At 43.5% G+C, this 24,156-nt stretch overlaps 1 protein-coding gene across 3 annotated transcripts in view; it reads left to right on the forward strand.

The window, feature by feature from the left end:
- Positions 1-24,156, forward strand: part of Arhgap10 (Rho GTPase activating protein 10) — a 263,662-nt gene that overhangs the window by 154,670 nt on the left and 84,836 nt on the right. For 2 of the 3 annotated variants that reach the window (XM_075976491.1, XM_075976492.1), the window contains exons 14-18: positions 2,860-2,934; positions 9,157-9,244; positions 13,617-13,675; positions 17,270-17,375; positions 18,918-19,077. In XM_075976491.1, coding sequence (XP_075832606.1) covers positions 2,860-2,934; positions 9,157-9,244; positions 13,617-13,675; positions 17,270-17,375; positions 18,918-19,077 — 488 coding nt within the window. Of the gene's footprint in view, positions 1-2,859; positions 2,935-9,156; positions 9,245-13,616; positions 13,676-17,269; positions 17,376-18,917; positions 19,078-24,156 lie in introns of those variants that run through there. The other variant, XR_012910917.1, reaches the window with a different exon arrangement.

Below are 24,156 nucleotides of genomic sequence, written 5' to 3' on the forward strand. Positions count from 1 at the left end.
TGGGACATTGAGAGAGAAAGGGAATCAGTCTTTGTATTAAGGCTGTCATACTATGGGACCATACGGTGCAGGATTTATACACAGAAGTGATCTCCCCTACATCCCTGGGAGCTAGAACTCCAGTATAAAGTCACTGACATGGCTTATGTCTTCTGTGGGTTTTTCCTTGACTGTAGCTGACTTTCTCCTACTTGTATCTTGGTGTGGTCTGCTCCCCACAACTGTCTGTTTCCGGATACATTTCTTCTAATGATGTAAGCCATGTTACATCAGGGTCACCTGATAGACTGTTTCAAATTAATACCCTTTTTAAAGGCCTTCTGTGTTAACACGGGTGCGGGAGAAATGGCCTAGTGGTTAAGAGTGCTGGGTTTGATTCCTAGAACGCACATGGTGACTCGATGGTAACTCCAGTTCCAGAGAACCAGGTGTCCTTTTCTGGCCTCTTTGGCTACTGCATGCATATTGTATACACGTATATGTGTAGGCAAAACAGCCATAAAACATAAAAATAGCGGTAAAAAAATTAAACACAGTTAGGAATTAAAAGTTTAACATGTAAATGCTTGTTTTTCACATTTGATTTTGTTGCCAGTGCCCCCCCCCCCACCTTGTACACACAATTTGAGAATCTAGGAAAATGAGTAAGGGTTGGGCAGTGCACACTTTAATCCCACACTAGGGAGGCACAGGCAGACGGATCTCCATAAGTTTGAGGCCAGACTGGTCTATAGAGTGAGTTCAAGAAAAGCTAGGGCTGTTACACAGAGAAATCTTGTGTGGGGGAAAAAAAAATAAAAATAAAATGAGTTAGGAAGGGCTGGGGATACAGTTAGATGGCATAGCCCTTGCCTAGCATGCTTGGATGCTTACATTAAATTCTCAGTATTGCCAGGAAGAAAAAGAAGAAAAAAGGAAACCACTGGTGTGGGGGTAAGAGCTTAGTGATTAAAGTGCTTACTGTGTAGGCCTGGGACCTGAGTTCAGATCCTCTGCATCCATACCCGCATAGAATCAGAGTATGGTGCCATATGCCTGTGATCACAGTGCTGTGGGATGCCGACAGTCTGTGTAACTGGAGGTTTCTCTCCCACCAGTTTCTGAATTACAAACTATTTGACCTATTAGTTCAGGCTTATTGTTAACTAGCTCTTACAACTTAAATTAACCCATTTCTGTTATTCTATATTTTCCCACAAGACTCATGACTTGTTACCTCACATCTTGCCTCATTCTATTCTGCCCAGCTATTGGCCAAATCAACTTCTTCCTTTTTAAAAAATTACTAATGGTAATAAAATATATTCACAGCATACAGAAAGGCATCCCACATCATCTCCCCTTTGCTGTGTAGTTAAAAAGGAAGGTTTTAACTTTAACATTGTAAAATTATATATAACAAAACAGGTATCAAGCAAGAACTACAGTTATAATATTTAATCTGTTTGTATTTGGCAAAAAGTCTGTTCATAATGGTGAGATGTAGGTTCAGAGAAAACACTGGGGTAGAGAAGTAGTTGAGGCCAAGAAATCTTCATGTCAGCCTTTGGCTTCCATTCATGCTCACATGCACCTAAACCAAAGAAGAATAAATGGCAAAAGAAAAAAAAATACTGATTTTGACTATGAGTGTGAAAGCTTGTGTGTGTGGTGTGCTGCGATTTATAGGATGTGTTCACATCATCTCCTTCCCACCCTAGCATGACACAGGAGTGCTGCCCGTGTTCCCAGATAGACCACCCAGAAGCCAGAGTTTCTTGACTCGCTTGTGTCTAGGTAGCTCTGCACCCAGACCGTTAGATGCTGCACTGGCCGTCACGTGCAGGGAGGTTACAAGAGTAGTCCTTGTGGGCAGATCCCATGACCTTTGGTGATTGGATTTTTGTGTTCTGGAAGTTGGGGCGTTAGAGGCACTTCCTTGGCAGTCAGTGTGTTCTTGTTAGTGCCAGCATTTGTAGTGCAGTCAGAAAGCTGTGACTCTGTAAATAAGGAGACAAAGCCCCGTTCTTGCTGAGTGTTATTTGGTAGGAGGCTTTTCAAGCATAGATGTAGTAAGTTTGCTGTAGTGAGCTCCCTGCTCCAACTGTTACTTGAGTTTTGCAAGGCTTCATGTGTTATCCCTTTCTTCCTCTTAAAACAGCTTGTACACAAGGTACTCACAACTTTTAAAGTGTGCAGCTTTGAGATGGATATCTTACCCAACTTGATTGCCCATCGGAGTTTTCTGAGCACTTCCAAGTATAACTTAGCAATTGGTTTGTGCATGTGCAAATCCACATGAAGGACTTGCCCAACACATGCTCAACACATGGAGTTATGCTTGGGTAACTTTTGCCGTTGTCTCTTGTACTCACGGACGCATGGTTTTCCAGTTTCAATGGAGAATGAATGCATCAAGTTGAGTTATTTATTCATTTGGGTGGAGTATATGGCAGCTCTGTTGTTTAAAAACTGATTCAGGGTCATCTAAATACTTTCTTTATATGTACTAATCTCTGTATTAGTAAAAGGTCTGAAACATCCCAGGAAAAAGCATAGACAAGTAAATAAAGGAAAGCACGGAAGTGCATCTACAGAGACTTTACGGTGCTTCACTTCAGGGCTCTCTTAGTACTTGTGCTTGACACTGACTTTGGGCATTTTTATCCACGTGGAATTCTGCTTTATGAGCTGTTTTCCAGTCATAACTTACACATACAAAGCTGATATAACACTCTGATGAGCATTTGTTTTTGTCTGATATTTTTACAGTCTACATGAAGGAATGCTGCAATTGCGAGTTACCAGAGATTTTTGAATGCAGCTGTTTAAAATACCATGGTCTTATAACTTGCTAACATTTTGTCTCTCTCTCAATAGGTATAAATGACCAAGGATTGTACAGAGTTGTGGGGGTGAGTTCAAAGGTCCAGAGACTTCTGAGTATGTTGATGGGTATGCCTCTTTAATCATTTTTCCATGCATTAATTGTTTATGCTCACTCACTTTGCAATTTAATATTTCAGAGTTGTCTCTCCTTGTGTACTTATGAATACATTCTTCTCTTGTACCACTTAATTGGATGCATTGTGTCCTCAGCCAAGGCCGAGTGTTTGCATCAGCTGAGGTCATACGTATCCCTGTTACTTATTAAGCAATGAAGGCAGAAGAATGTAGCCTCTCACCATTGCCTTTCACAGTAGAGTAGCCGCCAGGCCTCTGCGATCTGCATGGCTTCCACTCTGCCAGTCTGTGATCTTGACAGACAGTAAGTTTGGTTAAGCAAGGCCACAGGGACTCGCATTGGCCAGGGAGGTCTGTGTCTCGGGATTCTTTGTTTGCAGTCCCCAGCAGGCTCTTCTCCATCTGTGCTGATGACACAATGTTCCTGGCATCACAGGCTGGAGGAAGCCAAAGTGAATTCATTTTGCTTGCCCAGACAGTCTGTGACTGATAAAGCTCTTCTGCATTATATGTGGCTGTCAGTTCAGTGCAACCTGTAAGATGCTTCCTGACTCCCCTACCCCAGAGCAGGCTGCCCTTGAGGGTGATCATAGCTCATCAGTTTGGAGGGCCTGGCTACCAAACCAATCTGCCATCTTGGCCTTGCTACATAAGTATTTATTTGATATTTTATTCTAATTGGTCAACACTAACAATGCCCTCAGGTGTGCTCAGGAATTTATTTAAATCTGTCTGTACCGAAAGCTCAGTTTTGAAGGTATAATATAAACTAAGATGAACAAAGCCAGCCGGCACATTACGGAGAGCGCAGCTTGCCGGGCTTTCTGTGAAGCAGGGGTTTCATGAGCAAGCACTTTTTCAAGCTGTGAACCACAGGGAAAATTGCCCACCTTCACTTGGAGAGCTTTGTTAAAATATATTCGCTTTCATGGGCTGTTTCCATCTTTTGCCTCTCTGGTTAAACTTGGGTGTGCAGTTTTGGCAGATACAGTTTCCTTTCTGCTGTTAGTGGGCTCCAGATTAAACAGCCAGGTTGCCAGTGGTGCAGTAGCAGCTGGAAGAATTTACTGGGCTTACAGCATCTGCTTTTACTTAATTTTAAAATTAGAAACACCAGCTTGGTGTTCCAGTGCTTAGGACTGGCCGATGATGCTGTTATCAGAATGCATTTAGGCCAGAGGGCACATTTTGATGGTGAATTGGCCGGAAGGATGCTGGCGTAATTTTGATGACTTCTTTGTTCGTGCTCAAGGAAACATTGAACAAGTTTGTTTCTGTGGTCACCCCAAGTTAAGTTGTCTTGAAGTTTGCTCTTAAGTCTCACAAGTCCTATACTTACAGTATTATAACTCTAACGTTAGTTTCTCTGCTCTTGGAAAAATCTCAAGACAGCCTTTATTACAGGTTATTTTAAAATTTTAAAGCCCTCAAAAATTCATGACCCGAGAGGTCTGCGAGATGGCCAAGAGGGTTAAGTGTATGCTGCCCCAGCGAGAAGACTTGAGTTTAGTTCCGAATGCCAACATAGACGTTATGTGGGCTGCAGACACTTGGAACTCCAGTGCTGCCTTGCAGGAGAGACGGGAAGGTCCCAGGGGCTTGCTGGCCAGTCCAGCCAAGCAGTGAGCTTGAGCTTCCGTGAGGAGACACTCAGTGTCAGCCTCTCACCCCCGAGTGTGCATACGTGTCCATCTCCATGCACGTGCCTCAGCATACTGATCAGTTTACCATTTTCTTGAGGTATTCTCTTCATTTTGATTAAATATTCAAAATTCAGTCATTTGATACCATTTAAAAAAGCATTTCAATAACCGTGTGTGCATATCCCACATGTTGTTTTATTTTTTGCTTTACATTGTGTTAAGTTTATATCCTAAAGGGAGAAGGACATGAGCCTGCCAAATGTTTAATTTCTTCTAAAAGTCAATCAATCTTAAAAGTAATAGGTTCATTTCAAATTTGAAAAATTTTCAGAGCACATTTTATTGGCAATGGAATTTTCTTCATGAAAAATGAGAACTAATTGAATTTTTAAACTTCCTGGAAGAAGTTCCAACCCATTTTATGTTTTTAGAAGAGGCCTGTGTTTACTTGATTGTCTAGTTCTTGAAACCTGTTTATATTTTTTTAAATAAAAATGATTGCCAGTTTTACATGAAATTTTATCATTTCAGTTTCAAATGTTTTAAGTATTCTTCAAATACTGAGATACAAACGTTTGAGGTTCTCAAGGCTTGCATATGTTTTGTCTCTTGTATGTTGTCCCCACTTGTTCCCTCATCTGGTATTCTTCCCTTTCCTGTTTCAGATTAATAGATAAAACTGTTCCCCCCCCACACTCCCTCACCTCCTTCCCCTCTCCCCACTACCTCCCCAACTTCTCCTCCTTCCCATCCTTTCCTCATGCTCTTTCCCCCTCCTCTTCTACCATCAGGAGATGTCAGCTGACAGAAACTTCTCAGGACATTTCCCCCTTTTCTCGGCCAGGTTCAGGAGGAGGCCTCTCTTCCTTTCTGGGAATTGTTTTTTTTTTCCTAGTCCTCCTTCCCCAGGGATCAGCAGGTGGTGTCTGCTGACTTTCCAGCTCTCCCCAGCCTTCCCTGGAGCCTGCTCAGTAACTCTTCTCCTGCATGGAAGCCACTTCCCTTCCCTGTCCCTTTGCTGTTTGTAGGCCAGGGCACATAGCGATCTGGGAGACAGTGTTTCTTCTTTTCTTTCTGTTTTTTAGTATTAGACACTTGTAGCTGATGAGGAAGGCAAGGAAAAATGACAGGTGCATCTTGGAGAATCAGTGCCAATTCTTAATGAGGCGGTCGTGTAAAGATGAATCACAATAGTTAGAGCAGAGTAGAACTGGGCCATGCTCATAATCTTCCTTCTTCCCCATTAGAATGAAGCAAGAACAAAGCCAGGGGGATTCTGGGAAAAACGTGCTTATGCATATGTGATCTGGTGGACTTTGGTATTTGTCAGCCCAGTGTACAAAAGTTTGGGTGGTTTTATTTCTTATCAGACACAGAACCATACCAAACAAACATAACAGAATATATAATTTAAAATATTTTCTTGTTTACTTTGTTGGGCAATTTTCTTACATAGATTGGGCAAAATGAGCAATGCCGCTGGAAACATGATTTTTGGTGATAAAGCATATTTATAAAAACTGTACGTTTTGCTTTTCAAGTATTAAAAAAAAGGGAATTGGCCCACGTCCATGTTGGTCTGTGTAAGGGATGCTTTGCGGTGAGCATGGGGTGCATCCTTCCAGCTTCACAGGAATGGCTAGTGCTTATGCAATAAGGAAACATTCATATAGTATCAGAGATGCCAGCTCTTCAAGTCTGTGCTTGCTAATTTAGGTTTTTAATTAATGAGTTAGGTTGCCCTCTGGTGAGGAAGGAAACACAAGTCCCCTTCACTTATGCTAGAACACACATTCTAAATGAAAATCCTAAACACATTTTAGGTGTGAATCCGAAGTAAATTAACAAATTCCACATAGCTCGCCGATTGCAAAGGACTGCCAGGTATGATTGAGTTATTTGAAAACAGTGAACATTTAATAGAGGATTAGTTATATAGACATGCAGTCATTAACTTCTGATATGACAGCTGTTTTTGTTCTGTGAATTTACAAGGATGGCTCAGTTTCCCATGGAAAGAATATGAATCTCAAAATACAGGCTGATAATTTGGTAGAAAGTAGAAAATAAAAGAGTTCCTTTAGAAGCCCCTTGGATCTTAAAATGGTGATTTGCTTGTAGCAAGTTTATTAAAAATGTTATCTGACTTGTGTATTAAAATGAGATTTAAATAATTGATTTAATGAGAAACAGAATATTCAGTTACAGAAGTAATTGGCTGGCAAAGCTGTTAGGACAGAATTATTTGGTCCTAGTTATAAAGGATTGCATCTTTAATCAGGGTGCTTAATTTGATTTCTCGAACATGTCTGTGGCTTGTCTGACAGGCTCAGTAACAAATGGGTTCTGGATCGCAGGGACTGATCAGAATGTAATCGGTGTCAGTTGTCATTGCTGGAGTTTATTGCATATTGCTGGCAGTTGCTGTAATCAAGACATGCTGGAGTACCTAAAAAGTCTCCAGACCTTTGAGTAATTGGCTTCGTATGTGTGACGTTGTGGCTGTAAAGTAGCCATCACTTCCTGTTTTACTTTCTGAAAGTTTGAGTCCAACATGAACAGTCATCCTTCTGTTGCATCCTGCCCATGCCTGCAGCTTTTCAGGCAGCATGCTCAGCTAGTGTGGTGGTCCCACTTTGACAGCCTTCCCCTTAGTGCTTTTAAAAAGGAACAACCAACAAGGTTGGTGTAAGGCAGGAGGAAATCTGGAGATGGCCAGTTCTTTGTTTTAGTTGACGCCTTATTCTGGAATGCGGGAGACAGAGTCTTCCAGAAGTTGCTGTCTTCTGACTTTAGGAGTTTGGGAAACAAAGTAGATTTCTAGTGGTGGTTTCACACCCTTCCTTAGATCCTGCTTTCTGCCTCCTTCCTTTTGGGAGAGTATCACCATGGGATGCCCTTGCTTTCAATGACTTGGCAGTGGCAGTGATCTGCTGCTTTTAATAATTCATGTAGCTCTGCCCATGTCCTTGATTTGTTAACATGCTCACCCTATTTTATTGGAAAGTTTACTGTGCTTAGATCTCCTTGGTGTAGATGAGGATTTGGGACTCCTTGCTTGAGATGGCTCAATGTTTCCTACTGGTGCAGCATTAGCGCTCAGCTGTGGAAGACCCAGGCTGCCTGCTGGGCTGGGAATGCTGGCCCAGGCAGGCAAGGGTGGCACTGTCCTCAGAATGTTTGCCTTTCCTGCTGTCCTGTCATTTTATTTTAACCTGGATTAAATACTGCAAACTTCTCCCTCCCTCCCTCCCTCCCTCCCTCCCTCCCTCCCTCCCTCCCTCCCTCCCTCTTTCCCTCCCTCCCTCTCTCCCTCTCTCCCTCTCTCCCTCCTGTACTTGTACACTTTTTCTTTAGAACACTAGTTTTTTCTAAAACAGAGCATTTGGAAATAAAATATTAGCAACACACTTTTAGGGCAAATAAAGCTAGTTTAATTGATAGCGAATGCTAAGTGCTACCAGAGGCAGCTATTGTTCCGAATGGGTAAATTGATTACAGTGCTGGAATGAAGGGTTACTGATGTAGAAATAGGAGCGGCGGGCTACATTCCCGCCCAGATCCCACACAGCTATCTTAGCCCGAGAATAATTACAAGGAAACTGTATTCTTTTAAACACTGCTTGGCCCATTAGCTCTAGTCTCTTACTGGCTAACTCTCACATCTTGATTAACCCATTTCTATTAATGTGTGTAGCACCACAAAGGTGGTATCTTACCAGGAAGATTTTAACCTGCATCCATCTCAGAGAGGAGAGCTATGGCGACTGGCTCACTTCCCTTCTTCCCAGCATTCTGTTCTGTCTACTCCGCCTATGTAAATTTTGCCCTATCAGGCCGAGCAGCTTTCTTTATTAATTAACCAATGAAAGCATCAGATAGACAGATGACCCTCCTCCATCATACTGACAGACATCCTTTTGCTTAAGGATTTAAGTGAAATCTTAAGTGATTTTGTTTTTACTTTATATCTTCATTGCAAATAATTTTTTAATTAATACAAAGAAATAAAAATTATATGTTAATGTACTAACATGGAATATTGACACATTTACATTTGAGCTTCTGTTGTGTTTCCATTTGGGTTGATCATATGTTGGAGGAATACAAATACTGGAATGTGAGACCAGACCGCTGCCTCGCCCACTGACATTCTGCCATTTTAATCATCATTTTACCTTCATGGTGACAGTGTTTCTTATGTGAGAGCACAGGGAATAGTATCAGTGCCATCGGAGACAAACCTTACCCCTTCTGCTCATGGCACCAAGTGCTCCAGGCTGTCACTGTCCGAATCCCCTTAGCTGGCTTGTTGGACTGCCATGCCTTGTTTCATTCATCTGCACCTGTGATCTATATTTTAGATCCTTTTGCTTTGATCTCTCCTGTAGACTTCTAAAGTTCTAGAAATTCCTGGTAATATGAGGTAGCTTATGCTATTATTGCGTAGAATACTTTCCCTGAGAAACTCCAGGGAGTTTTTAGCCACTTAAAGTAGGAAGTCTTGTGAGCTAGTCAGTACTTTGGGTGGCCAGATTTTTAATTTTTTTCATTTTTGTTTGTTCACCAGATGAAAAAACATGCAACGAGCTGGACCTGGAGAGTTCCGTAGATTGGGAAGTGAAGACAGTAACCAGTGCCTTGAAACAGTATCTGAGGTGAGGCCCTGTCCCTTGTCCCCAGGAGCAGCTGTGACTGTTGTCACCCACTGACAAGGAGAAAGTCTGTGAGATACACGATGACATCCCAGGAGATGAAGCCACCAGTAGTGATGAGCATTCTCTGTTGCTGTGCAGAGACACCATGGCCAGACACACACAGGGAGGGAGGGAGTGGGAACTGGGCCTGACATGATTTTTGACTCCTCACAGCCCATCCATCCCCAGTAACACACTTTCTCCAGCAAGGCCACGCCTCCTAATCCTTCCCAAACAGTTCCGTTCACTGGGGACCAAACGTTCAAATATATGAGCCTGTGGCATCATTCTCATTCAAACCACTGCAAACATCATTACCAAGTAAACTGCAGCGGAGGAGCTTGGACCCTGAAATACTTGGAGAACACTTCTATTTTATACATGTAGCAACAGGGAATCTTTTGTTTATGTTTTAAGTTAAAGTGAAGACTTTGCTTTAATTTAGCTATCTTGAATAGAATAGTATGTGATTGGACATAAAAGTATTTAAAAAGTCTACTTGAGGTTTTAAGAAAATTTAAGATTATAGAGAATAACGTAGGGCTGGAATCAGAGAAACATGCCATACTTTGGCTGTGGTTTCATTGTGAATAAAGGAGCTCAGTGATTGCAAAGCTGGGGTTCACTGACAGCAACAACAGAGAGCTACAGTTCCGGCTGGAAGTCTGTGCCCTGGCTCTTTGAGGTTTGGTGTTTCTGCAGCAGAAAGGGTGAGAGGTGTCTGTGCTTGCCCAGTGCAGGGCAGATGTAGGGTGCTGATACAGCTGTGGCCTGGTGTTCCTGTAGCATTACATTGGCTTCCATGAGCACAGGAGAATCTAGTTTGTGAGTTTTAAGATGGGGTATTTCAGATTCGGAGATCCAGAGAGGGGGTCTGATGAATCCCCATGACTCGCTGTGCTGCTTCAGGCCATGCTGCTTTCTTCCTGTTCTCTCAGTCAGCTTCTTGCCGCTGCCTGTTTGTCCCCCTTCTCAAGTCTTACTAAAATTTGGCGTGGGGTTCAGGGATTCAGTAAGCTTTTGAGCATTTCATATAAAGAAAGTTTTCCTTTTTAAATTTATTGTGTGCATTATTGTTACTCTTAGTTGTTACTGGAGCAAACACTAAAGCTGAACATCCATCCTTAGTATCCGATTGCATCGACCGTGACTGTGGTTTAGATGTGGATCGTATTGGAGAGCCCTTCTGGGCGGGTGGCTGTATGTTCCCTGGAGAGATGGTATTTCATGTGGTGCCCCGTCATGTCACTGAGGCATTCCAGCTGTGTTCTCACCTAGGGCTGGTCGGCCATCTAGAGGATTTTTGATGATATATGCATACTTTTTTGTGGTTTATTTATTTTTATTTTATGCGTATGGATGTTTTACCTGCACGTATGCCTATGTACCATGCATGTGCTGTGTCCACGGAGGCCAGATGAGGGCATCAGATCCCTTTGGAACTGGAGTTACATAGGATTCTTAGCTGTCGTGTGGGCTCTGGAAACTGAACCTGGGTCTTCTGGAAAAGCAGTCAGTCAGCTTAACTGCTAAGCTGTCTCTGGAAACTGGCACCCCCCTCCCCCCCATTGTCACAGTTACTGGAGGGAGTATTTCTGAAACCTGGTAGATGGAGGTCGGAAATGAGCTGCAATCATAGAACACCCTTCCCCCTCCTTCCCTAGAGAATTGTTTGATCCTGAATGGCAGTAGTGCTGAAGTTGAGAAAACCCCTGTTAGAGGGGCCAAGGAAAGAGTGGAAGGGATAAAAATAGGGTGAATTGTGCATGCTCCATTCTGGTAGCCTTGGATCCATTTACTGTTTGGTATATTATGCCTAGTACCGAAGAAGAAATTGACCAAAATGACAGTTAACATTGAACTCTTGGTAGTAAATTATGCTTTCTGATTCTTGTTCCATGGGGTCCCTTTCTTCTCCTTTGTAGGGAGTTAACTTGGTAACCAAGAGACTTCTTATGCACACTTAACTTTTGGGTCTTAATCCTCTCTGGAGCTAGTTCCTTCTGACTGCTGATCTTGTGTTGTGTTATTTGCCGTTTTCTCAGAACATTGCTGTATTCCATTGAATTCCACTTTAAATTAGGCATTGCATACAGAAAATATTCTGAGATGCTGTTATTATATGACTTAGTCCTAAATTTACTGAATCTAGGCATTCTGCCCGTGTTAATGGTTATCCCAGGACAGCAGAAGCTTTGGGAGATGCACAAGGTAGGCTGCCATCTTTGCTCCTGTGCTGTGCTCAGCCACCGCAGGTGCCTTAGTTAGGATTAGGTGATTGGTTTTTTCTTCTGGTTCTTGTTTTAAGTGGGAGAAAACTTGATTTTTTTTTTTACCTCCATATTTTTTCAGAGTTGTGGGCAGAACAGTTGCCCGTTGCTCTTGGATGGGGTAGAGGGTGTGAGGTCTGGAGCCAGCCAGCCGGCCGGCATTGAAACTCCAACTCTGTCACTTAGAGCACCAGGATATAGTACGGAACTTTAGAGGTTTTTTTCCTTCTTAACCATTTGCCTTTGAATACTCGCTGCAAATTGCGTGCCACAATATCGATGCTAAGCTGGAGACAGAGGAAGGGTCCCGTCAAAACACCAGGTAGACTCGGAAAGCAGGGGAGCAGCCTGGCTGTGTCTTGGAAAAAGAAAACAGTCATAATGAACCGACACATGGTACCTTTTTGTCTTCTGCTAACCTGGGGCAATGTTGTATTTCTCTGTGTGAGAGGCCCTAATCCTAGCCCCGCCCCCCACCAGGGATGTCCTATCCAGGCAGGCTGTGGTTTTGATGTGTTCCTTTGCCACAGTTAACCATTGTTAGGCAAAAAGTGAGCTGTTTGTGGTGTTTCTAGTCAAGGGAACCTTACCTGGAGGAAACCTCTTTTAAGTGTGGAAATTGGAATGGGTTTTTAAGGAAGGAAACATCAGCTTGAGTAAATATTATGATTTATATCCTCCAACAGATCCCAGCGGGTGGTGGAGAGGGTGGCTGAAATACATGTCTGGTGGGAGGCTGAGCCGTGCAGTGAGTCAGGCTAAAAGAATCTGGATGAGAACTTGTCATTTCTATTACTGCTTCCCTAACATTAATGATACTTATTTTTTTATGTAGTATTGCCAGCTAGACATATGGCAGTGATATAAGTAGCTGGCAGGAGATACTTAGACACAAATTCAGTCTTCCTGGAGGAGAAATGCTCTCCATGGTGTTGCTAAGTATGCTTCTTTCCTTTTGACCCAGCACCCGAACTTGCCTTCTGTGCAAATGGGTAGCCTTTCGTTTCCCTCAGGACTTTCTGCTTGTCTGTACTTTGAATGAAACCCCGAGAACTGACCTCTCAATGCCCATCTTCCTCCTGGTTGAGGCTGCGGAGTCATGGGGAATGCTTCTCTTTAGTTAGTGAGGGAAGGAGGGTGGAGAGAGAGCGCCGAGGCAATTAGCTCTCTCAATCTTCGGTTGCCCTTGTTGGCAAGTTCCGCTTTGTGTGTCTGGGTACACTGAAAAATATGTCCTCAAACATTTTTTATGTAGCTTTGATTTTTGAATAGCTTCTCTTGGTGAATCTCATGGGTATTTTTATTCTAAGTAGAAACACTCAGGTGTATGTACCTTTTACAGCTTTTTTTTTTTTTGAAGAATAACTATTTGGAGTGAGCTGCACATATTTATAGTATATATTCTCATAAACTTGGTGTCTCTATACACCCGTGAGCCATCACCACAATCAGGGAGCTGAGCCTGTCCATCACTCCTCTGAGCTTTTCTTCCGTTCTCCTTTCCTCCCTCATCATGGCCTCATCAGTAGGAGCATTTACCTGCCTTCTGTCTTTGTGTGTTAATTTTCCTGCCTTCTGTCTTTGTGTGTTAATTTACATGATTATGATCTTTATAAGTGCAGGTTTTCAGTATGTACTTCAAAGATGTCAGCTTCATTTATTGGAATTGTTGTGGCGGGCTGAAATCCATTGATCTATCGCTGTGCATTTGGGTGGTGTGTATTATTTTGATATTAATGTTTTAAAGATGCTTTCAAAACTGCATATATTTGGTTATATAAAATAGTTACATTAAAATATTAGTATATGAAACTTTTATTTGCAGATAGATGTTCAGACACGTTCCAAGATTAGATATGAAGCGTTGACCTGATAAGAACTTGTTATTGGTTAGGAGTTGGCAGCATCCAGGACAATCACCAGTTCGTGTTGTGGTTTCCTTATCTTTTGGTATTTAAAGGTTAACTCAGACACGTACAAGCAGTTTAATGTAATGTTATAAGTAACTTAGAGATGCCTGGTTGGATCATTTGGTAATTGAACTATTTCCTCCCCCACCCCAGGAGTCTTCCAGAACCTCTTATGACCTATGAGTTACACAGAGACTTCATTGTTCCAGCCAGTAAGTATGATGTGGATATACAAAGACTCAGATTTGTGGTTGATGGTGTGCACACATTAACAACTTCCACATGAAAATTTAACTTAATAGTGTTACCATCTGGGTTAAAAGGAGAGATCACTTTTAGGGGATGGCTGTTTTTCCTTCTATTAGGAAGTGAGCAGGGACTGGGGAGATGACTCAGCGGTTAAGGGTGCTGACTGCTCTTCCAAGGACTAGGTTCAATCCCCAGTACTCACATGATAGCTCACAACTGTCAGTAATTACAGTTCTGGGGGACCTGACACTTATGGCAAATACCAATGCACGTAAAATAAAAATAAATAAATTTAAAAAAGCAAGCAAGCAAAAAGATTTGGTAGCGGATCATGCATGGACATTAACAGTTATTCATTCCTTCTTTGCTTTGGCAGAAACTAAATGTGTAAGGCCACAGCAGATTCTTGACTCCAGGGCCAGTTCTGTCTTCATTACACTATGGATACCTGGTACTGGCACGAACAGAATACTGTAGAACAGGCTGATCAATATTCAGCTTTTAGGGGGTTGAATAGATAGATAATGGATTTGGAGACGGTATAATCTGGAGATAGTTTCAGTTATAAAGACATTTATATAGAAACACAGACAGAAGGATTATTATGAGATAATGCCAGAAGCACAAACTACTTGATAATGAATCATATAGGCGACATGTTGAGTGAAAAGGGCCAAGAGCTGGTGAATTTTAATGTGAGGTTAGGTAGTTTTTGACTCCTGTACCCATGAGTGTTTGTTCGTGCCCATTCTGTGTATCTGCAGTATGATGAGAGTGTGTGCTTGGTGCAGACAGAACTGGGTATGTTTTTGCCGTACAGCTCTGTTTTTATCCTCAGTACTGATCATTCTTCTGAAGGGTACTGCTGTTAGCTGATTCAGAGTTAAGGACATTGAGAGTGAGGCTTACATATAAAGTAACTCGATAGATTGTAGAGGCCATTACTTAAAATTAAAACTTACCTCCACTGGCTGGACTCTGCAGTATTGATTTTCATAGGCTCATTGACAGTAGCTGAAATTGTACCCCCCCCTCCCCCCCACACACACACTCCCTGGACTTTAATCTGTTAGAAAACTTACAGCAATCCCCTTGGGTCCTATGCCACTGCTGCCTGAACATGGCCTTTAATGTTACCTTCTTGTGAGGTCGCAGCTCCAGATTGTGAGATTTCTGATTTGTTGCAGAGTCACTGTGTTGGCTGTATTAAACTGCACACAGAGAAAGCTTTTGAGAAAGGGCAGAATACAGTTGTGTTGAGAATTATTTCAAAAAAGAGAATTTGTCTGATCAAGGAAGTGGGGGAAGGTTTTCTTGGCAAAAACACAAGCAAATGCTTAGTTGTTTTGATTTCTTCCCTGTGGCATTTTTGGCAAACAAGAAAGAAATTAAATTTAGCTAGAGGAAAGTTTCAGGTTGTTCATCATATATCCTGGAAGAGCTGAGGAGCGTCAGCCTGCATCTCTGAGTTTTTGCACTCTGGAGAAAGAGCAATTATGAAATGAGGTTTTACATTACACGAGTTAGTGCCGTGAGAATTATTACCATGTGTGACCAACAGTGGAGTGTTCAGAATCCTAATGCCAAATGGCTTTTATCAGGTGAGGAAGTTCCTACCCATTAGGAGGTAACAAGGCCCGAGATGGTGGGGTTTGCTGGTCTATTAAACTGTGTGTTGCAAAGAGTCAAGTAGACGCAATAGTTCTGTCACCTGTTGGGTCCGTACCCAGTGTTTAGTTTCCTGCCCGTGTGGTCTTGCTATCAGAGTTCTCATGCTGATTTGTATAACAGGGCTATTATAAAGGAATACTGTAGCTCCTGTAGTTGGCATGGATTCGTACCTCCGTGCAGTTGCAATTGAAAGGGACCCACACTAATCTGGTTTAATGAGGAAAGCTACACATGCTAGATGGGTTTACTCGGTCCAGTGTGTTTAGGGCAGAGTTTGACTTCTCCTTTCCCTCCTTTGTGAGTACCTGCCCTCTAGTACTCAGTGCTTCCTGGGAAGGGGCATGGGAGCAGATCCTCTTGCATTTTGCATATGTGCTTATGAGAATTGAGTGCAGTTACGGAAATCAGATGGCCAAAGTTACTCTCCTCTTTTTGAATACTGGTGGATTGGGATTGTGGTTAAACTCATTTTCCGTTGAAAGCGGTGCAGCTTACCTTGTTTTGCTACAAGTCTATGAGCTCAACTGGAGATTAAAATGACCCCACACAGCCAGCCTTTGTGGTTGCCCGTCATGCCAGCATGGGAACTAACTTTGATTCTTTCCCACTGTGTGGCGGTTTCTGTGTGTTCTGGATGCTGAGAGCATGCTCTCACCTTCACTGAAGGGGCGTCAGGCTTCGCTGGCCCCTTCTTTTCCTTTCATCGTTTTATTTATTTTATTCCTATCATTTCCTGTTGAGAATGTGAGCTTCTCAAGTTGATAACACGAAGATAAGAATTTATTTGTATTCTCGCTACAAAGTGTGTGTATCTTTTTGTTTCTTATTGTCAATGAAAAACTCAACTGTTCTGTACTGAATTCATCGGAAACATTTTTCAATCTTAGAAATTCGAAAGCCTTAACTGTTGACTGCACTTGTTGGGCTTTACTAAAAGAACCAGAAGCACCTATCTGCGAGATACTGTGCTCTGCTTTGGGGGCTAGAAATCCATAAGCTACAAGTGTTTTGAATTGAAAGGATTGTGTCTACTGTGCAAAGCTGGTAGCAGCTACCTGAAAGCCTTCCACTGTGAAGCCTATTGCTCTTGAGAATGATGTAGTCTGTGTTCTGTAGTCAGTGGTGAGCATGGACCATCCTGCTGGGTTGGACTCATGTTGGACTTAACATGAGGTAGATAGCTTAATCCTGGGTACCAGTCTGGTGTTGTGTCTTTAAAACCAGCTTCCAACTGTTGCCTTCCAACTGTTGCTCAAACTAGAATACTTGTATTTCTGTGTTGTATGTTTGCTTTTTATAGCTAGGTTACTTGTGCAGCACTGAATAACCAAAGCCATTTTTAATGAGAGACAGTGTAGGAACCTGTGCATGATATTTGCTTAACTAGAGCATTCCATTCGATTCTTGCTGGGAGGCACACACGAGGAAGAATGCGGACATGTGGGCATTACAGGGACTGAGTTTGTACTGTCTCTTGCTTCGCTTAGCTGGATGTGTTCACTTCACAGTAGGTGAGGACCACAGGAGGATAGGCTGAAGCTGGTGTGTCTCCTAGGAGCTACTTGGAAGGTTACTGCTTGTAGCTTCCTTACATTATGATATTATTGGCACACATCATTTACATATTAAAAGAATTTGATGGTTTGCCCATGTGTTTTGTTAAGCTCTCATAAGCTTGCTCATATCTATGGCCTCATCTGCTGCTGTGGTTGTTATGACATCATAAGCAAATAGACATTGAAATGTGGTGGATGCTGATGTGTGATTTTTCAGTTCTGATTCTTTTTTTTTTGTCACAGACAAACGGCTATGATTTCTAGTTAGGGGTAATATTTTTGATTCTAAGTACTCTTATTAACTCTTTTTCCTTTCCTTTTTAAAAAAAGAAAGTGGCAGCCCGGAGGCCCGTGTTAATGCCATCCATTTCTTGGTGCACAAACTGCCAGAGAAAAACAAGGAGATGTTGGATATCTTGGTGAAACACCTAACCAAGTGAGTGTTCTTCCCTCTGCCTGCTCAGAGGCTAGGTAATGATTGACACCGCTGCCAACAGCTAGTGAAAGGAGAGGGTATTATATATTGCCCCATCCCAGATTGTGGAAGTATGATTATAAATCTGTTAGCAGATTGAGCTTGGTTCTACACACACCCAGTGCTGTGGTTGAGCATGTCCTTTAAAAACTCCAGTCTAGTCGTGGGTCTGGCCCATTCATGTTTCCTATCTAAAAAGCAGAATGTATTAACTCAGTTGAGAAATTAACCTTTTCAAGTAAAAACGAACCCCAGATCCCTCTACCTATAAAATTTGAGTGAGGCGCAGTATTTGGAACTGTGGTTTCAGTGGCCACAGCAGGACACAATAAATGACGGCCCTGCTCTGTGATGTATGGAGTAGAGAGAATGCTGAAATGGTTTCAGCTTGGTGGCTCACAACCATCTGTAATGAGGTCTGCTGCCCTCTTCTGGTCTGCAGACATACACACAGACAGAATATTGTATACTGTATACATAATAAATAAATAAAAATATTAAAAAAAAAAAAAAGAAATGGTTTCAGCTCAGTTCAAAAGGGCAAGGTGTGCAAGACCTTGGAGAATGTGTGTCAGACTGAGCTGTCATGCTGGACGGTCTCTGGTGGGACGGCGTCCTGAATCAAGTTGTAGGACCACTGGGAGCACCTATGCAGGGTGCTCCTGGAGCTGCAGGACTGGGAGGAGTGGGTGATGCTGCTGTGATGGAGCACACTGATTGTCAGGAAGTGGGGCAAGGACCTAGACATCTGTGGAAGCAGGGGAATGATGATCTGGGGAAAGGGGGAGTGTCCAAGCTGCTGTTTTTTTATGTGCAGCTAATACATGATAAATGTGGATTTTGTGGAGGAAGACATGCTTGTTGAAATGACTAGCAATAGGACTTATTCTTGTGAAACAAATACGATTAATTTAGGAAATTCTATTTTTATTTTCAATCAGCGGCTCAAGACAACTGCACAGTTCTTTATAGCTGCATAAATCCGCTTATCTGTTTAATATTGAGCATGCACATATAAGTAGTGATAATGGACCTGTTGAGAGAATGGCTGCCTAGGAAGGAGCTGGCTATCATGGGGACTGCCAGTGGGAACAGCTTCATAAAACTTCACCTGGGCAAGGTCTTAGCTATGTTAGCCATCTTTCCATGCCCGTGACACACCCCGAGAGAGCACTGAGAGGAGGAAAGCCTTGTCCTGCCTCGCTCACTGTCTGAGCAGCTGCTGCCCTAGGTCAGCTGACTCTGTTGCTTTGGACAGGAAGTGAATCAGAATAACATGATGGAGGGAGCCTGGAGCTGAGGAGACTGGTTATTGTGGGGTGGTGGTGAGGGGAAGGTGGGGAGAGAACAGAAAGCCTGTGTGCCGCTGCTGCTCTTGGTCCAGCTGTCACAGGCGGACACTGAGGGCAACTTGAGTTAAGGAAATGCAGAGTTACAGAATATTGAATGCTCTCTCTAGATCACTACCAAACAACGATTCTTTTCCTTCTTCTTCAATATTAGTGTGTCAAATCACTCAAAGCAGAACCTAATGACCGTGGCAAATTTAGGAGTGGTCTTTGGCCCAACCCTGATGAGACCACAGGAAGAAACCGTTGCCGCCATCATGGACCTGAAGTTTCAGAATATCGTTGTAGAAATCTTAATTGAAAACCATGAGAAGGTACCGTTCTTTTCTTCTTCATTAGTAGTTATGAGTTTGGTTTGTTAGCGTGTGCATGGCCTTGTTATTAGTTTGTTTCTATTTCATCATGGCTGTGAATTTATTCCTAAGAAGTTAACATCCACCTCTGTCTTCTGGTGGAGTTCCGTGAACTTGATCCTTACCGGCCTCCTCTTACCTCACTGCTTTATTGAAGAAACACTGCAGCCAGATGCAGATGAATAGGCAGTGTCAATGTGATTGTGGATGTTTAGGCTTTTAAAAAAAATTACATTCCTGCCCTTGGATTGCCCCAATTTTATGTGTTAGTCGCACTCTGTGCTTTTGGTCAAGTGAAGACTTTTTAACTTAGAGAAAAAGCAAATGGAAGTCAGATGGAGCTGGAGATGACTTGAGGTGGACCCTTTCTGCCGCTGTGACAGAGTACCGCAGTCAGCTCACAAGGAGAGAGCCTTATCTTGGCTCACCGTTTCAGAGGTTCCTGGGAAGCATGGTTGTGTGGCCTTGCTGTTTGAGCCTGTGGAAGCATGGTAAATCCTGCAATACTGTGTGGAAGAGCAGGCTGATTTCTGGTTGGAACCATGGACAGAGAGAGACAGGAAGGGAAAAGGAGTAAGGGAGGAGAGAGGAAAGCGAACTTCTCTCTCATGAGAAGTACATGAGAATTTCCCTTTCATGAGCCAGCATTGCTCACCAAGAAGGATGTGTTGCTTTTGCCTCTGGTTAGAGCTTGAGAGCTTCAGTCTGGAGCATGGGGGGGAAGATTCCCTTCAGGTTCTGGAGGATTTGGTACCAAAGTTCAGTCCTGAGTGTGATTGTGGTTGGTGTGTAGTCTGCCCCATGACAGTGTGTGTTAGGATGCAGCTGACTTTTTTTTTTGGAGGCAACTCAGTGCAGGTGTGTGTGTGTGTGTGTGTGTGTGTTTGTGTGTGTGTGTGCACACATCCCGCACTGTGTGAGAGAGTGGCTTTGGATGCTCTGTTGTGTGTGTGTGTGTGTGTGTGTGTGTGTGCGCGCACATATCTTGCACTGGGTGCTCAGTGACACTTTCTTCTTCATCTCCACCCTCAAAATTAAGTTCCTTCCTGTTCAGAAAAACAAAGATAGGTGCTCAGGGCTGAACAAGGTGCACTTTCACCCTTAACAAAACATACACAGTTTAACAGAAGAGCACTTTTTGGGGGGGGGGTGGCCTAGCAAAGCTCTTAGCCTTTTTGGACCTCTCCTAATTTGAAGTATATAGTTCTACCCCTCTTCTTGTCCTAAAATTTTCAGCTTGTTACTGGCACTGCCAAATCTGTGGGTGCACTGGGTGAAGAATTTCTGGTTTAAAGTCAACTTTTAGATGGCTGTCATCTTGTTCAATACTTTGTGACCCAGGCAAGACATGACTTTAGAGTCTTTCAAGAACTCGTAGAGGGTCTCCCATTCTGCCAACTGTAGCTCATAACTCTACCTAATAACTCTTCTGTGACTGCCTCTGAGATAGGGGATGTGAAGGCCATAGAAACACTAGGGCTCATATTTGTGTGCTAAAAAGAGGGTTTTTCTCTTTTTTAAGTTAAGATCATATCGTGTGCCAAGCCTGTTGGACAGTCGGCGAGAACCATATTAGGTTCTTAGTCCTGTAACTTGTATCTCAGTCTAATGTGCTTTGAAGCTTTTTCCTTCGGTAGTGTCTGCTCTTTCTGCTGGACTGCTGAGGACAACGGTACTTGTATATACTTATCTGCCACCCATTAGAGACACCGGGAATGGCTACTGAATGAAGTAATGCATCCCGTACACCCTGAGGGAACAAGGCAGCAGGCGGAGACAGAGCCCCTTTGGATCAACTGTGAGGACAGCTCTTCTTGGGTCCCTGAGTTCCTGTTTGTTGGAGTAGTTTTGGTGGGTGCAAACGTAGATTTGTTCTGACAGGATAAACTCGGTACCTGATCTATCACTTCTGTGGTAAGGGCAGTTTGTTTGGGTAGAAGAATCCTCTTGTTTTGGTAGCTGCTGGTGGTGAATTTATGCCATCGTTTCTGATCCGGTCACACTGTTGTTAAGCCTCCTTGGCATGCACTGAGTCACTTGGGAAGGTGGCTACTGTTCGTTTTTAGAAGAACATATCATTAGACTACCATCTTCGGAAAGTCTCGGTAGCTCAGCTGTCGGTCTAGTAAATCTTTATTAGAGACCACTGGTGCAGAAGTTCATCTCTGAGACTGGGTAAGGTGGACTGCCAGCCCCCTGCTGGGAAACGTGCATGCGATGTTTCTGCAGGGACGTCGGGACGGCCTTTCACGTTGTTAGATCTTGTGGTAATTTCTGAGTACCCTGGTGAGCCAGTCCTTGTGTCCAGGCAGAAGAGGGCAGCCGTGCGCTCAACTCTCAGCCCAGCATAGGTTTGTGGTTCTTCTCTGACCTCTCCATAAATGAAACTTGCTGAGATTTCCTCTTTTCTAAAAAATATGTTTTTAATTGAAACAGAATTACATCACTTCCCTCCATTCTTTCCACCTTCCAGCCTCTCCCAGCTACCCTCTCTCCAACCCTCCATGTCCTTCCTCTACAGTGTTCTCTGTGCCGTAGATTCAGGGGGCTGTGATGGAGGTATACCCACTGGGGCTGGGTTTCCCACAGTCCACTGGTCTCTCAGTGTGTTCAGTTATGGTCTTCTGCAATTTTCCATTTGCTGGAAAGACAGGCTTCTTTGATGAAAGGTGACGGGGGCACCCCGAGATTTCCTCTCGTGGAAAGGGAGGTAGGCAGTTGGAAGCAAGGCTGAGGCTGGACATACAGGAGGATATGGCTGAGGGGGTGGCAGCTTGCTTTCATTCACACTCCCTCACTTCCTCCCCTTTCCAGTTTTCCTTGTGTATTTCAAAGTTCTTTGTTTCTGAACCGGTAACGGGGCTGCATGTCTGAGATAGGCCCTGCTGCATGGAAGAGTAATCCTGTTGTCACGGGTGGGTGTGAAAACTCCACGTGAGTCAACCCCCCCCCCCCCAGTGGACTGGACTGGAGGGAGGGAGGAGTAATTCCCCTGGTAGATGTTTAGGAAAGAGAGAGTGGGGGCAGGAGGGCTTAGAAAGGCTGCCTTACTGCAGTGAGTGGAGGGGAGTTCAGCCCAGCCTGAGGGAGTGTGCAGAAGAGGGACGTGTGGACGGTGCCCAGACATTGAGGCAGGGCACACAAGGACTTGACGGAGGTGCTTTTTTTTTCTTTTTTGTCATTGCTTATTTTCCTTCCTGGGATTGGGGAAATTGTCGAACGTTGGAAAGTCACCAAAGCAAAGAGGAATTGCCGGTGTTACTGAGGCAGAAGAGCTCCAGCTGGGTTTGGAGTGAGGAAAAGACCAAGTTCTCTGCTTTAGAGAGCATGGTTTCTCAGCCCCTTTGCTGTTTCTTATAAAATCCATATGTACTTGCTAGGAAACCCACTCCATATGTCTTGGTTTCTTTTGCACACTAAACATTAAGATGTTGTTTTAGAAGAGATGGTCCTGGGCCAAGACCATTATCAGGGTGGTGTGTGTGTTTTCTTTTCTTTGCAAGACTGAAAATTGTGTTTTCATTGTAAAATGGGCACTTTGAATTCCCACAGATTTTCCGACCGTGGTTATACCTATGGCTTTGCTGCTTTTATGTACTTGTAATACTTTAATTCAGAGTACTGTTTCCTGAGTGCCTGTTGTGAGTTAGGTGTGTGAGATTTGGGGAGAATACGTGAATCCTGTTATGGGGAGGAGAAGTGTTTAGAAGTAGCCGTAAGATACCCTGTGGGAAACTGGGAGGATGCTGAGGACTTCAGGGGAGAGACTATGTCATCTTTGGGGTGTGTGTATGTGTTGAGAAGTATTCCTGAGAAGCTAGTGAGAGTGGGCTGTAGAGTGGGGGTGTAGGGTAGGAGATGGCTGACGAGAGAAGCAAAAGCGGAAGTATGAGATGAGGTTAGAAAGGGAATTGGCAGGCTGAGAGCACCCAGGTACCTGGGTTGCTCAGGGTTGGGTGGGCAGGCTGAGAGCGCCCTGCAGGTATCTGGATAGCTCAGGGTTTTATGTAAACTTGCTTCAGGCCACTTAATTGACTGAGGTTATAACAGCAAGTAGAGGCACACAGAATGAGGAGGGAGGGTTTAGAAAGATTAAGGGTTGGTCAAGAAGTCAGGGCTTTCCAGGGTGAAGAACATCACTCAGCAGGATCCAGTGTCTCGTTTACGTGTGTCTCAGAGGAAAAAGGAACAGTTCAACCCTGGGAGAACTCGCAGGAAATGCAAATAGAAAGTATAATAGTTTAGGACATGAGACTGGCTTTGGTTCATTTAAATATTGCATTTGCATCTTAGGACGCTAATGGGGTTGGAGGTTTTTGTGTTTACAGACATTTAAATACTTGCTGAAAACATAAAGTTGAGCACTGTTGTGCATGTCTATAGTCCAAAAGACTGAGGTAGATGGACACCTAGTTCCAGGATGGCCTGCCCAGGGAGTTGACAAGACTAGTTCAGTGATAGCACAAATGGGGCACGCGCTTCAGTCTTCTATAGTGCATCCTGTCTAGACAACACCGCTTCAGTCTTCTATAGTGCATCCTGTCTAGACAACACCACCGCTTCAGTCTTCTATAGTGCATCCTGTCTAGACAACACCGCTTCAGTCTTCTATAGTGCATCCTGTCTAGACAACACCACTTCAGTCTTCTATAGTGCATCCTGTCTAGACAACACCACCGCTTCAGTCTTCTATAGTGCATCCTGTCTAGACAACACCGCTTCAGTCTTCTATAGTGCATCCTGTCTAGACAACACCACCGCTTCAGTCTTCTATAGTGCATCCTGTCTAGACAACACCGCTTCAGTCTTCTATAGTGCATCCTGTCTAGACAACACCGCTTCAGTCTTCTATAGTGCATCCTGTCTAGACAACACCACCGCTTCAGTCTTCTATAGTGCATCCTGTCTAGACAACACCGCTTCAGTCTTCTATAGTGCATCCTGTCTAGACAACACCACTGCTTCAGTCTTCTATAGTGCATCCTGTCTAGACAACACCACCGCTTCAGTCTTCTATAGTGCATCCTGTCTAGACAACAC

This window comes from Microtus pennsylvanicus, chromosome 6, assembly GCF_037038515.1.
Source record: "Microtus pennsylvanicus isolate mMicPen1 chromosome 6, mMicPen1.hap1, whole genome shotgun sequence".
Classification (NCBI taxonomy): Eukaryota; Metazoa; Chordata; class Mammalia; order Rodentia; family Cricetidae; genus Microtus; species Microtus pennsylvanicus.